A 14867-nucleotide genomic window follows, 5' to 3' on the forward strand; every position below is an offset into this window, starting at 1 on the left:
TGCTTTGTTTTGTGTTGCTGGTTAACTGAGAGAACTAGGGAAATCAGTTGGCAAAGAGTATTAATAAAAATTCCTATAGGGTGCAGATGTTAATGTATGACTCAGCCCTGCTCTTTGTATAGCGGGTCTATTTTTACTGGTGCACACCTCTCTATTTTGATAAAGTCTTTTTCCTGCAAGCAAGTGAAGATATAGCATAGCACTCTCTGGTTAACAATGACTTTGCAGTGGTACTCTATTAAATGCTGAAGCCGGTTTCCAATGATATGTGACCAGTTGACATAACACCTTATTGAAAACAGTCACGTCAGACTATGCTGATCGCTTCGGTCTCAGAACAATGTTTAGTGTTTTAATACATGTCGCGGAAACAGCTGATTGGAGGTTGGCTAACCCCACATTCTTATCCAAATGTGCCTAGAAATCTCCTCTGCTTATCCCATAATATCCTCTGCTTATCCTGTCTTTCGTGGTTCTCTACACACAAGCACCCGACATTGTACATACTAAAAAAATTAAGAACTTTTTAAGCGGTACATAGAATAATGCACATTTATAAAGAAACATTAAAGCTATGTTTACTGTTCAGGAATAGACTGTGTTTTTTTTTTCTGTTCAGTTTCTGTATTAATGATCTCATTTTGCACAGTGCTTAGATTGTTTCAAACAGATATGCTCCTATATTAGAAAGCATGAATTGGAGCTGAAATTAGAGGGGGTGTTGGTTAAAGTGATCCAGGACTGTTGTTAGCCATTTGTAAAGAATATTCTGAGGTCATAAATGACAGCTTTCCACTGAAAACTTGTACTCACACGGAACTGTACATTTCTGAGATTTTCACTGATTTTTAAGATGTGGTTCATGCAAGTTGCTTTGTTGATAGCCCTGCCTCTTGTAACCAATTTTGTCTTGATTTTTTTTCTTAAACAGTTTATTCTCATGTTGTATGTGGGCTCAGGGTACAGTCTGGAGCCAATGGATATAGAAGTCAGTAATTTAGAGATTAGAGTATTAAGATTTACAGGAATTCTATCACTGATCCTATGGTAGCTCATCTGTAAGAATGCAACTAGAAAGAGAGTCCTTACTATTTTCATGGTGCCATTTGTGGTCAACCACAAGTTCATTTGTTTACCCAAGATGTGGAGGAGTAAGGTTATGAAGTTACATAACGATGGAAAAGTTTACCCACAAATTACCCGTAGTTACAATTACTTATCATAACCACTGTACTTTGGAAAATATAATGTAATTCCTCAAACTAAATAAAAGCCAAGAAAAGCTATATTTGAAGCGTGAAACGAACAAACAAACACACAAAAAAAACCCTTCTGACTCTGTTGTCTGCTCACATAATATATTGCTCATATCCTGTGCCAAAGCTGCCAGTCGTGCAGTGGGTTTGGTGATGCTACAATGGTAAACAGATTTGTTAAACATGTCATTTGCTTTTTCTCTGTCTCTGTTCTCTCCCTCTCTCTCTGTCTTTCCCCCTCTCTCTCTTTCTCTCTCTCTCTCACTCTCTTTTTTTTCCCCTCCATCTCTCGTTGCCTGTTACCGTTGGGATTTTGCATTTCCTGAGAGACTGATTATAACTAACTTGCCAACCTGCAGGCAGACAACATTGTGCAAGTGTTTGTTCTTATTTGGGGATTTTCTTTGTTCTCTTTTGTTGGTGGATCTGTTCTTATTTACCTCTTTTGGTCTCTAATTTGCATGGTGAAATTCTTTCCAGATCAGAACATTGCTGTTGTCATTGCGTGGTTTGTGAACTTTGTAATGGATTGCCTTAAAATGAAACTGAATAAAACAGTGACAACTTTTACAAATTCTAGTTGTGAGTTCTATATTTGTTAGTTTCTTTCTTTTTTAAAAAAAAATGTATCGATGAGAATTTTTGAGTAGTTTGTATTTGCAGTAGTTTATTTACTGTATTTCCCTATGCAATGAGATGGCAGTGAATGATTTGTTCCAATAAATGGCTGTAACGTAATGGTTCCATTATGTTGTTGATCCATTTTCTCTAAACGTCATTTCATTTCATCCCATCCCGTGTCTGAACATCTATTATAAAACACTATAGTAAGCACAGGTACCTATTCAAGCAGTAAGACTGCCTAGCCTTTTCTGCATTTCACTGTACCTCTAGATGTTCACACTTACTAATAAATCCTAACTGTTTTCTTTTTCTCAGTGGCTTATATCTTTTTTTGTGTTTTCACAATTGGACATTAAGATAACACAAATCTAAGATTAATCTTTAACTTTGCATGCAAGTGGTTGGCAATTTGATTGCAGTGTCTAATGTTTGCCTTATTTTCTCAGAGAAGGATTTGAAAGACTAATTTGTCATGCAATCTTATTAAAGTACATACTCATTGCTTACGTCTGAAACCCATAATATCCTCCGTGGAACAGTTAGTAACGACCCCTTGGGAAGACCCCTCTTCAGCAAGAATTTCTGTGATAGACACAGCCACTTTAGAAAATAATTATGACTAACTCTGCTTAACGAGAGCATTTTTCTACAGTCAACAGGAGAAAAAGGCTTTGTGCATGATGTGCTCCGCCACTGTAGCCTTTTCTGTCCAGTGAGGTCTCTTGAGCTTTCAGGGAAAGAGAAGATCTTTTCACTAGTCAGGCTTCAAGCCCTTAATGAGATCCTCTACTGACACATCAGCTGACCCACATGAGGGAAAGATAACCAACACTGTGGTTGTAAATGAGTGTGAAACTGCCCAACTGTCTCTTCCACTGCCCAAAGCCCAACCATTCGTATGGCAAACACTAAGGCAGTGAATAGAGCTTTGATGACAGGCGATTTGTCAAACACTTCAGAATAAAGGTGGCATAAAAGAAACAGATTATCTTTCTCTTTTTGACAATGAGTGCCCTTTGGATTTCCCAAATTGTCACCCAAGTGTCTTGAATTTTTCTCCAGCTGTTCTGTATAAGAACTCTTTAATGTCACTTGTCATTGTGGGAAACATGGCCACATGCCATCACTATTAAGAAACCATGCAATACAATCTTTTTCTCCCCCCCCCCTTTTTTTGAGAGAGAGAGCGAGAGAGAGAGAGAGAGAGAGAGAGAGAGAGAGATAATGTAGCATTTCCAACATTTTCAAACACTGGCCTAGATTATTTTTCCTCCAATGACAACTCAAAAGAAGAATCATCAAAAGAAATGATTTGCATCTTTCTCTCAGCTTGGCAAGATAAGAAAAAAAAAAAAAAAAAAAAAATTCCCAAGTCTCGTCTGCTTTGTTATGACCACAGACATACTTACTCAAACCAAAAAACCAAAAAAAATTGGGCCAAACAAGTTTCCAGTGTTCTTAACAGATATGCTCTGCAGGTACACCGTTGTGCTCGTGACACACTTTCAGAATGGGGGGGGGGGGGGGGGGGGGGGGGGGGTTAGAAAAATGGCATCTTGTGAGGAGCCCTCTTTTCCTCAAGTCACATCCGTAATGAATGGATTTGAGAAGGGCGACGTAATGGACGGTCCTGCACGCTTTCAACCAATGTACCGTCTGGCCATTGTTCAAATACGACTATTTCCATCTTTGGCCGTGATAGTGCCTGCTTGCCTTTTGGCTAAAACTATTTGAGGACAGAATCCATACAGAATATCACTCTCTTAAGTGTTTGTTCCCGAAGTGCACACAAAAAAACGAATGCTGCTCTCGGTTTCTGCCTTTCGTGCCCTGTGCTTCGATGAGAAAAAAAAAAAGGCAAAAAACTACAGCCGTGGAGAGTAGTGCACTCAAAAGAGAATAAGGGACTGAGAGTGGAGGAGGACATTTGAAAAAAAATGGTAGAGTGAAATTTAGGGCAGTTCTGAACCTAAAAATAATTGAAAGGATAAGCCGGGCACGAGTATTTATCTGCGAACCTGCATAATTCACATTTGCTGCTATAGAATTTCCTCTCCCTGTTTCCCCTAATTTTATCAAAAAGTACCAGAGATTTTTTTTGAATGTGCAATGTTCAGAGGCACCAGGCTAAAAGCCAAAAATTAAACATCTTTCTTGTGACATTTCATAATCCCTCCACGTTATGAGTCCATTATTTATTAATTTATTTATTTAGAAAATTACAGCTCTGCAATTTTGAAGGGCACTTTTGGTTCATTGACTGACTACAATGACATAAACAGAATGAACGTTTATTAATTAGTTTTCCCTACGTTCTTTTATATAAATAAAAAGAAAACAAGGGCATCCACAGACGTTTACCCAGCAAATACCACTGAAGATGACTCAGGAATAATTCTGAACAGAGAAGGTACAGTAACCAATATCAATACAAAGCTTCCATATTTACTCTGGTGAACCAAAAAGGACATGAAAGAACACAAAACCCCCGTCAGGGCTGTGGGTGCGTTATAACTTTGTTTCCTGCCAACAGTTCAATCTGTTCGGTTTACGCTCATAGGACATTGGTCTTGACAAAGGAAGAAAACAAGGCAAAAACAAACATACAAACATCTCCTAACTGACATGCTACAATAAACCCTGCTGTATGCTGCCTGCTTGGACATATGTTGCCATATGTTGCCAGAACCACTAACTGTCTATGACAATGTGATAAACCAAAGCTTGACTGCATGACAGCTGTATATAATGATTTTTTTTTTCTAGGGAGGGGGCGCGCTTCGTGATTTAGAATGGTTCAGTCTCAGAACTACTCACATGTCTTCCCCTCATTGCTTATGCTCTCTAGTGTTTGTGCAGTGCAGGTGATTTTCAGTGGTTCTCTGTGAGGGTTCAGTCTGATCTTCCCATTGCTGCCACCAAGATGCTCAGGGAATGATAGTAACTGGATTTCTAGATTTAAGAGCCAAGCATGACACATCTATCTAGACAAAACTATGGTCTGTCTAGAACACCCTACAACTGCCAAAAGACAGACTCAGGATATGTTGCCATTTTTCATTTTGATATTGTAACCTCAGTAACAAATGCAGCTGTGAATTTCATTTGAAGTGTGAGTTTAATTACTTATCGGAATGGTGATGTAGTGAAAATTGCAGATGGGTGTAAACAAACATGAGCCAACTTGTTAGGAGGTTTTTATCTGTGTCAGGTGGAATAGACTCTGTTGATTATTTGCTCTGAGGAGGAAAAAACTGGTTTAGTTTCCAGTAATAAGGCATTTTCCTGTAAACAAACCTCTCTTGTAATTGGAAATGACAGGGATAAATTAGAGATTTTTTACTGCATGAATATGGATTGTGTTGCTGACACAGAGACGGGATGATATTGGACGATCAAATGACTGAAAATTAGAAAGCGAAACAGAATTTCAAATTAGGTGGATTTTAATTGCCTTTCCCTAGAAAAGAAATGTGTACACGCCGAAAACCTACAGAAAAATGCAGTTACAATGGTGGATTTGCACCATGTGCATGTGTGAGAGAAAGAGAGAGAGAGAGAGAGAGAGAGAGAGAGAGAGAGAGAGGTGCTTCATCTATTATCTGTCAAAGAGGTGGTTAGGAGGGAGGAATGCGTTGTGTACGTGATGTTTGTTTGTTTGGTTATGTTAATAACAGGGCGAATGTATTATGTGTTACTTATTAGATGCAATCAGAATGGTAATCTTTCACAGGGACATCTCATTTGCAATATTCATTTATATTTCATTTGCAGTTTGCAAGACGAGAATGGAATTAGAGGGAGAGAGAGAGAGCGAGAGAGAGAGAGAGAGAGAGAGAGAGAGAGAGAGAGAGAGAAAGGACAACTAAGAGATCATGACGCAACAGTAAAATTCAGATATTCAACAGCAAGCACAGTAACAGTGTGTGCATGCCTGTGTACACTTGTCAGATAAGAGCCTCTGAAGTAGTGAACTGCAGCAACTATGAGTCATAATAGCTTTTCACTGGCACTCGGTCTGGAGGTCTTTATAAGACAGACCAACTCAACATCGCAACCTCGAGCACCCTCAACCATACAAACCCAAAACATCAGCACTTCTTCTTCCTTATTCTTTGCAAAGTCCTTATAACAGCACAACCAGAGGCAAACACTATCATGGTGGAGCAGATCTGGGTGAACAGACAGCACAGTAACTTAGATCAGCCAAATTACTGCCACCTCTCTGTGCGTTTAATTACTTAGCTGCAGCACCTGCGGTTTTTCTCTCTGTGTCTCTGCTTTGTCTTATTAAACAGCGCAGCATGGTACAGTGCAGTGCAGGAAGCTGAAAACAGAGACTCTGATCAATTCCAGCTTTTCTCTCACATTCTCCATCCCCTCTCTTAGGCAGCAGCCTCTGTATTCTTCAGCTGACTCACTCAGCCTGTCCCCCGGTTCCCAAAGACCAACTCTGGCCCTGACTTCATCACACAGCTAGGGTGTTCCAGAGCCGAGAATCGATTTTTTTTTTTTTTCACGTAGCAATTTGAAACAGTTTTTTTTTTTTATAAGAAGAAAAAAATTCAAATTGAAATGCGTTATTGTTTTTCAAATGTGTACTTTTTCTTTTTATTTGTTTGAACGGAGAGAGCAACAGTGGCAACTGAGCCGTGTCTCGTCGGGTCAGTAAAGGGGGTATTTTTGTGGTTTCATGAATATCTTATGTTGCTGTCGTAAGCCTTGTGAGAAAACGACCTTTAAAGTCTGCAAAAACACGGAATCCAGCGGTGCTGAAAACATCATTCCAGCAACATTCTGTGAGATTTCCCACTGTTCTGTGATCAGTTTATATAATGCCTTAACTCTGTGGCTTTGACCTTTATTGTAAAACATTAACTTTTAATGTTCAGAATTATCTTGTGGATCTCACAGATTGTAATTCCTTATGTTTATAGCTCTGAACCCTCTTATATTGAGCTCATTAAATTACGTAGCGCAACTGGCAGATGATAAATTGAGGAGTGAAGTGACATACTTCCGGCCACCTCTGAAACAATATATAAAACATATCAAGTATTTCTTTTGGCTGTTTGAAGCAGAGCCCCAGAGCCCCTGTCTCTCCAGCCCTATGCCTTAATTCTCATAGCGGCCATTCAGAAAAGCTTTATTTAGTAGACGTCATATCCAGAAACACAGATAATGGAGCGAACAACCCCTCCCCTTTCTTTCTCTTTCCTAATTAAGACCCCTTGGCTGTGTCTGTGAGTAGCCCCCTGTCCACTGAACATCAAAGGCTTCGCAAAGCCAGGAGAGGGACCACTCCATATTTAATTTATACGTCAAGCATGCTGCCAGAACTGGGCTTTATATTCTGTGTGCTGATATTCAGTTAGCTTTGCTTTTTTTTTCCCGGTATTTTGAGAAAGAGGTTGGAGCTGTCTGGTGTTCTGGTGCACGTCTCTGGTCTTAATGATGTGGTTGGAGCTCTGTATGTACCACACCAAACATCAGGGGACATGAAAGTGGCAGAAAAACTGCTATTCTCAGACTTGGCACGGTACGCAGGAACAGAGAGCAGCCTGGGTAGTGAGGTCCCTGGAGGCCCCTATTCCTGTCAAAATGTACAGTTTTATGGTGAATAATTTCAAGTATTGGGGATTTTGTGATCACTCTTTTACTTGCCGATCTGACTATGATCTCAAACGTTTCGTGTGTAGCCAAAGGTTTAGGCTAAAGTATAAACTACCGGCTGAACAAACATATAAGAGATAAGCAAGACACCAAGAGAGTTTATTCTGTGATGTTGATTTCTCATAGCATGACTGACTGCCAACTAACGTTTATCCATTAGCAGCAGATTGTAATTAAGCCCAACCCTTCAGTCACACAGCCAGTGTGTCAAACAGGAAAGGAAAAGAGATCATTCAATCTCCGCATGCCATGCCCAGCAAATGTCAGACTTCCCTCCAGGGTGGGTTAACTGAATCTCAATGAGGGTTCCTTCCCCCAATGTGTTGTCGCCTGTGGCCCATAAGCTTGGCCTTCGCCCGTCTCCCCTGCTCCTGGAGCCTACCGTGAGGTAATGGGATGTGCAGACAATCCATTTCGTCCGTTCGGATGCCATGCTGGGGCTGAGCGAGAGATGGGTAGCTTTGAGTACATCCACCTCCCGGGAACCCCTGCTCACATTTTATTCCTCTTATCGCTCCTTCTAGGGATTCTGTTGTCTCAAATTTTGGCCGTGTGGTACTTTGATCTCCAAAAACTGTTCTTTCAGCACATCACAAGGTGAATTATATCGATTTCGATTCCTAGCAAGCAGCATAAACAAACAGAACTGCGTAAGCACACAGAACTGGCCAAATAACCTGTGTTAGCCTTAACTAGTCACACTGATTCTGTGCTTAGATAAAAGTAATGGATTACCTGACCAAACCTATTAGAATGAATATCGGCTCAATCAAGGTAATGAAGTGTACATGTACTTGCGTTTGATTTTCTCTACATAACTGAGTAGCTGTACTGTAGATCTACATTGTAAATTTAATGCACACTATAATGCTTGAGTATGCCATTAGATATTAGGCCAACTCATAATGGCATATTGCAGCTGGGTACATCCAAGCTGTCTATGTCAAACAGGTGAGCACAAGAATTTTCCGCTGTGCTATTCCAAGTGTGGTGCAGCTTCTTCTCAACTAAAATCCACATCATTGTCCTAGTCTCAGTGAGTCAGTTGTTGATTGCTTGTTTTGAGCACCAAGCCGTTTGCCAGCGGTATAGCAGACATTAGCAGCGTTCAGTGAGGCTTGTTTATTTGTTCATGCGGACACCTCCCCATCCCTGATGGAAAAAAGGAGGCACTAGACACACAAAAACACTCAAACTGAAAGAGAGAAAGAAAGAAAGAAAGAAAGAAAGAAAGAAAGAAAGAAAGAAAGAAAGAAAGAAAGAAAGAAAGAAAGAAAGAAAGAAAAGTGTTAAAACAGTAACATTAGCCAACAGCAGAACTTTATCAGTTTTACACATTAAGTTTGTTATTGGGTTTGTTTTACTGTAATCACTGTGTTAAAATGACAATAAGAAACATAGTTAACAATGGAGCCGTAACTTTCAATATTGTAATGAAGTTTTCAGTGCTGATGTTTTCTTCCCACAAACAATGTCTTTTCGTTTCATGAGTGGTTGGAGGTCAATGTCTTGGTTGAACCTTGGGGCAACTAAAGGCATTTCATACAGTCATCTGTGAGACAGTTAAAAATTCATTGAATTTAAAATATGAGACTGTTTATTTAATGGTAATACTGTTACCATTAAATAAACATGGCTAAAATGAGTCATAAGAGTACAATATCAAACGGTTCACAAAAAAAAAAACAGAATACAAAATGTTGCAGTTACATTTACTACCAATAAAAGTAATATAACAAGTGAATTGAAGATCTACACTCTATTCTAAACTTACTCTAGTCGTAGTTTATTAATTTTGTTCTTGAAATACGCAGCAGTAGTAGTTCTTATCTCCAAGATAAATTACTATTGAACCAATAAGACAACTGAAAGGAAAGATAAGCACACCAGTAACACTTTTGTGTTGTACAGTGATGAGATATTCATGTATAAGTATACAATACATTCGGTCTTAAGTAGAATACCAGTAAAAAACATTTATGTGGACTCCATTTTCATGCAAGTCCGATCTTAACTCTACCGACTGACAGTAGTAATATAAAGATTTCCAGGTTAAGTAACTACTGCCATCTTTTGGTGAAATCTTGAACATAGCTTACATTTATTAATAAAGTATGTGTGAGCATTATTGTTCTGGTTTTATAAGTCAAAGCAATATGCCAATTTGCATAATCACCATGCTATTAGTCACTATTGTCTCTCTCTAAGCAACTGAATATGAACATCTCGAAACATTAATCATATTATTTTTCAGCAAAAACCACAGCCCAAGTGAATTAAGGTAACATGCGGCATTCAAAATCTTGTCATTTGTTTTCATTTACAAAAGAAAGATGATTTTCTGTGCATGACTTAGCTGAGCGTTGATTGCATTGGCTTCGCTCATTATCTGTGACGCATGTGGGTTTATCACTGAAGTGGACGGGAAGGTCTGTCAACTTATCCACAAGGTTGGATCAGGTGGAAAGAAAAAGAAAAAAAAAATTAAAAGATTCCTGTGAGTGATTTAAACTCACACGTCCTTGGTTGGAAGAAAGCTTAATAAATCATATAAGAAATTTAAATACATTACTTCCAATGTAATCACAGATGGGGAAGATGGGGAATACAGAGAACTGACCCAGAGCTTTGTGGACCGGTGCCAGTGGAACCGCCTCCGGACCAATGCAGGGAAAACCAGGTGCAAACACACTCCTCCTGCACCAATGAACATCCAAGGAACAGACATAGAAATGGTGAGATCTTGCAAGTACCTGGGTGTTCACCTGAATAATAGACTGGACTGACAAAACAAATGCACTTTATAGGAGAGGACAGAGCAGACTCTACCTGCTGAGGAGACTCAGGTCTTTAGGAGTGCAGGGGGCACTCCTGACAAGTCTTTTTTGACTCAGTGGTAGCATCAGCCATATTCTATGGAGCGGACTGCTGAGGCAGAAGCATCTTGACTGCTGACAGGACGAGACTGAACAGACTGGTTAAGAGGGCCAGCTCTGTCCTGGGATGCCCACTTGACCCACTGGAGGTGGTGGGAGAAAGGAGAATGATGGCTAAGCTATCTTCCCTGATAGAGAACATGTCCCACTCCATGCAGGACACACTGACTGTACCAGGCAGTTCCTTCAGTGACAGACTTCGCCCGCGGTGTGTGAAGGAGAGATATCGCGGGTCCTTTCCTCCTGCTGCTGTCAGACTTTACAACCAGGCTTTACAACCAACACTGCTCCCAGTAAACCACAAGCATCAAAACTGTCAACGCAATCATGTGCAATACTTCTGTATTATTGTTTACTACTGTGCACTCTCTGTTTTAGTTATTTACTATTTATTCTATCTTGCTGCCTTGTTACTTATTTATTCTTAATTTTATTATACCCTGCTTCTTTACTGGTCTCCTTGCTATTGCGCTATCCCTTACGCTGCTGTGACACTGTAGATTTCCCTGTTGTGGGACAAATAAAAGATTATCTTAAATCAGTTTGAACCTAGTGCTAAATATGAAAATAAGATGATACAAAGTGATTAAGCACTGAATACTGAATAACAACTGAATGACATATTACTACCAAAACAGACCAGAACTATAACTTGCCTCCAGATCATTCGATTATTACAGAGAGCACTGGGAGACACTAACAGTTATGGCAGAAAAACAAACAAAACAAATCAGCAAGGTTTCTAATCACTGTATGTTTGCGAACTGTTAATGATGCAAAATCAAAACAATAATGGTCACTTTAGACATCTTTTTATTAAGCTGCTCTTTCTTAAAGTCAAAACAGTCTTCGTGTTTACAAATATCACTCTTAAAGACAAATTTGGCACCGGACTGCAGGTGTCATCTGCACAAGACGAAGATGAAATACAAGTGTTGTGCTTTCGTCTTGTTTGTGATGATCACACTGAACTCTGGTGTGGAAAAGTGCTACAGGCTACTTTATCACATATTATACTGGTCTGTCACCAGATATATTATTAGTAACAGAAGGTGCTTCAACAACAACCATAGAGTCGGTTTTTAATACCTCACAATACTACAAAATGTTAGTTACAGTACAGAAAGGCTAGAACAATGGCAAAGGCAACAACACTGATGTGAGACTGCTTTGCATGTGTTTTGGTGTCAAACAATTCTGTTCAAAGCAAAATCTGTAAAGGCTCCTTGACAGAATTTGTTCAAAAACATGAAATATCAATGAAGTACAGGCAATTCACGTCTTTCATATTTGGCACAACACTCAATGACAGTGGGTCTTACACAACAAGTCGCAGATAATTCATATTAGAACACAATAATATATTAATGAAGGCTTTGAAAAGTCTTGGTGCCACTTTGATAAGCAGTTCTATGTAAAGGCAAACAACTCGGATAGATGCACGATATATTGTTGATGTATTGAAAATAGTGGTTGATATGTTTTCACATTGCTCCCCTTTTCAACCTCTTAATGGCAGCATCAATCGGATCGCCATCGGGTTTGGGGTCATTCAATGGACAGAGACGGTACTTCTCACAAAGGTTATGTAGGGTCACAAACTGCCCTATGATCTCCTCGTCTGGAAAGATCATGCTCTCAAGGAACCGCTGTTCGGTCTTCACCAGATCATACGACTCGGCACGATGGAAGGACTCCGAACATGTTTCAGAGGGTGTGATGGCCGCACCGGCCGTCATACAAGGGTTGTCGTGGAGACTGATGCTTTCCAAGGAGGAGCATCTCATTCTGGGATTTACATTTCCCTTTTGTGGGCTGTTCTCCCTGGACATCTTCTTGGGAGAGAGAGCTGTAACACAGTCACTGGCCAAAAGACCAAACTCTTTTCCCATGGCATCAAGGTCGGATGATCCCGCATCCTCGTCGTCATTCAGCTGGCTGAGTGGAAAGCTGTCGACCGTGATGACGTCCTCCGGGATGTCCTCCCAAGTCAGCCCCGCGCTCAAGTCCAGCACGATGCAGTCCGAATAGGACTCGTCTGTGTCAGAGTCCACTTGCAATGGATGGTTTTGTTCTGCATCCCCTCGGCCACCCTGGTCCTCTCTGGGGCACCTGGGTTTCTGTTTAGGAGACTCGAATACCACACCTCTAGGCGCTGGGCGTAAGGGGCGATACAAGGAGCTAGTGAGACCAGAGGGGAGAGCTTGTTCGTGGGGCGTGTTCATCATGTAGTGCTGGACAGACTCTGGGACCACCATATCATGGCGCTTCTTGTGGCGTCCCAGTAAGGCCGAGAAGTAGGGCATGCAGGTGCCCACGAGGGGTACAAGGGAAAGGGGCCGAAGGGCTGAGACAAAGTCTTCCAGCTCCTGATAGGAGGAGTGATCGGAGTATGGCACTACATGGACGTTGGGGTGGCAAGAGACCACAGGCCGGCTGGTGGGCAGGATGGCGATAGTTGGCTGTTCCTGGTTCCACGCCAACAGGTTGGCAGCACGGATCTCGGCTTGGTCCACTGCACGGATGCGGCCAGCGCCTGGCTCGGTCGTGAACACGTCGGGGAGCTCCAGGACTCGAAGCGTCGCCAGACGCTCGACGCTCACCTCCACCCAAGTCTTAAACTCCATAGCCAGCTGCACCAACAGAGACTCCTTTCCCAAAGAATACAAACCTGCATACATACATGGACAACACCATAAAATTCTCTCTCAACTTTGAAAGTCCTCCCAATTAATTCATTATAAACCTCTACAAATTATTCAGAATTAATTTAAGAGCGTAACACAGCAATATCATTTATTCATGCACTCAAATCATTACAAGGGACTAATATAAACCATTAAATATATTAATTACATTGTATGTTTGTGTATAAAATTACCACATTCTTGTGTATATGAAATGCTTGTCAGTGAATTATAGGTAACTATAGAGTTAAAAACCACATTTATCACCCAAGGCCCTATGATGCTATATGACTGCTGGAATAAGAACTTAACAGCGGTCAGTGTTTTACGAGTGTACTCCGAATTGCATCTTACTACATGCTTAAATGATGTGGTATATGAAACGTTTATATGTATTAAAAAATGAAGAGAAAAAGAGGGATAACTTGGGACTCACCAATGACAATGGTGTGACCTGGATGAGCACGGATAATCTCTTTGATCTGCTGGGTGGCCCGCTGACGTGGAGGCAGTGTGCGGGTGGGGTCGCAGTTAGTGTTGTCCAGATACAGTACATCAACTGTAGTGTTGTTTCTTAAACATGGCTCTCGAAGCATTGATGGAGTGTACCGGAAGTCCCCTGATGGAAGTTTGATAACTGAGTCTGAATGCCTTACAAAACGGTTGTGACTATAGCTGCGCTACATTGCAACAGCCAGAATATTACTGAAGTGCAGAAAATAACATCTAATATATACAAAATATGCCGTTTTAGCTTCAAGAATATAATCAGTCAAACATGATTTGTGTGCAAGTGTCTTGAAATCCCTTCCAAATGTTGGAAAAGTTTTGACATCATTAATGGACCTACCAGTGTAGAGAATGGTGCCAAAGTAGCCCTCAAAGAGAAACATTACAGCGCCAGGACAATGATTTGCATCAATGAGCGTGACAGTTAACCTCTCTTTCCCAATGTCATCCAATGGTAGAAGGTGTGCCTCCCCAACTTCCAGAGAATGGATCCATTTCTCTTTAACCTATGGATCATGGAAGGGCACAAGAACTAAATCACCCACCTCATCTGCACACCAAGACAGAGCTTACAATTGGAGCACGCTTAACATCCATCTATTTAACAGTTGTAAGTCTACAGAGAGTAATTCACCTGCAGCTTGAATTTCAGAAGTTTTGCAGTGACTGGTGAGCAGTAGATAGGACGATTACTCCAAGTGGATGTCAAGCCCACAGTGTGGTCACTATGCATGTGTGACAGGAAAAACAGACGTACATGACTGCATTTCCGCACCTGCCAGAAATCAACTGCTAGAGGGGTGTAAGGTATTACTTTTCCATTCATTTTATAAACTTTGTCCCGCGTAGATTAAATTATGAAACGTAAGTTACACTGCTGCTTTTTAGCTATTGTCGGACTACATAAGAACGGGAATTACACACTTTGTCGACTAACCAAGGCGGAAAGGAGTTCAGCTATTCGCAAAATAAACTATGTACTGTTTACCGAAACAACCTAGCTAATCTTTGCAAGAACAACACAGCAGCTAAGAACTGACTAGCTAACAAAACGACAATGGGATATGCTAGCAGAGGTAATGTGGATTCTGCAGCTCTTCATTTTACTTGGCCCACGTGCAACAGTTCTATTAAATTAAGTGGCCATGGAGGTTGCACTAACCTTGGTAATTAAGCTAATT

The 14867-nt window shown here is 40.7% G+C and overlaps 1 protein-coding gene across 1 annotated transcript; it reads right to left on the reverse strand.

Annotated features, from left to right (window-relative positions):
- Positions 1-11973: 11973 nt before the first annotated feature.
- On the reverse strand, positions 11974-14512 carry dclre1b (DNA cross-link repair 1B). The gene is made up of 4 exons (XM_030785217.1): positions 14321-14512; positions 14027-14192; positions 13613-13795; positions 11974-13160 (listed from the first exon to the last, which is right to left on the reverse strand). The coding sequence occupies exons 1-4, from the start codon at positions 14510-14512 to the stop codon at positions 11974-11976; spliced, it is 1728 nt and encodes a 575-aa protein (XP_030641077.1).
- Positions 14513-14867: the final 355 nt, after the last annotated feature.

Source organism: Chanos chanos, chromosome 9, assembly GCF_902362185.1.
Source record: "Chanos chanos chromosome 9, fChaCha1.1, whole genome shotgun sequence".
NCBI lineage: Eukaryota > Metazoa > Chordata > Actinopteri > Gonorynchiformes > Chanidae > Chanos > Chanos chanos.

Bases quoted from the DNA above. Each gene is read 5' to 3' on its own strand.
- dclre1b (XM_030785217.1), bottom strand. From the start codon at position 14,512: ATGAATGGAAAAGTAATACCTTACACCCCTCTAGCAGTTGATTTCTGG. The intron at 14,193-14,320 runs GTGAATTACTCT...CATGATCCATAG, and splicing joins TTCTGAAATTCAAGCTGCAG to GTTAAAGAGAAATGGATCCA. The intron at 13,161-13,612 runs GTGAGTCCCAAG...GTATGTATGCAG, and splicing joins AGGTCACACCATTGTCATTG to GTTTGTATTCTTTGGGAAAG.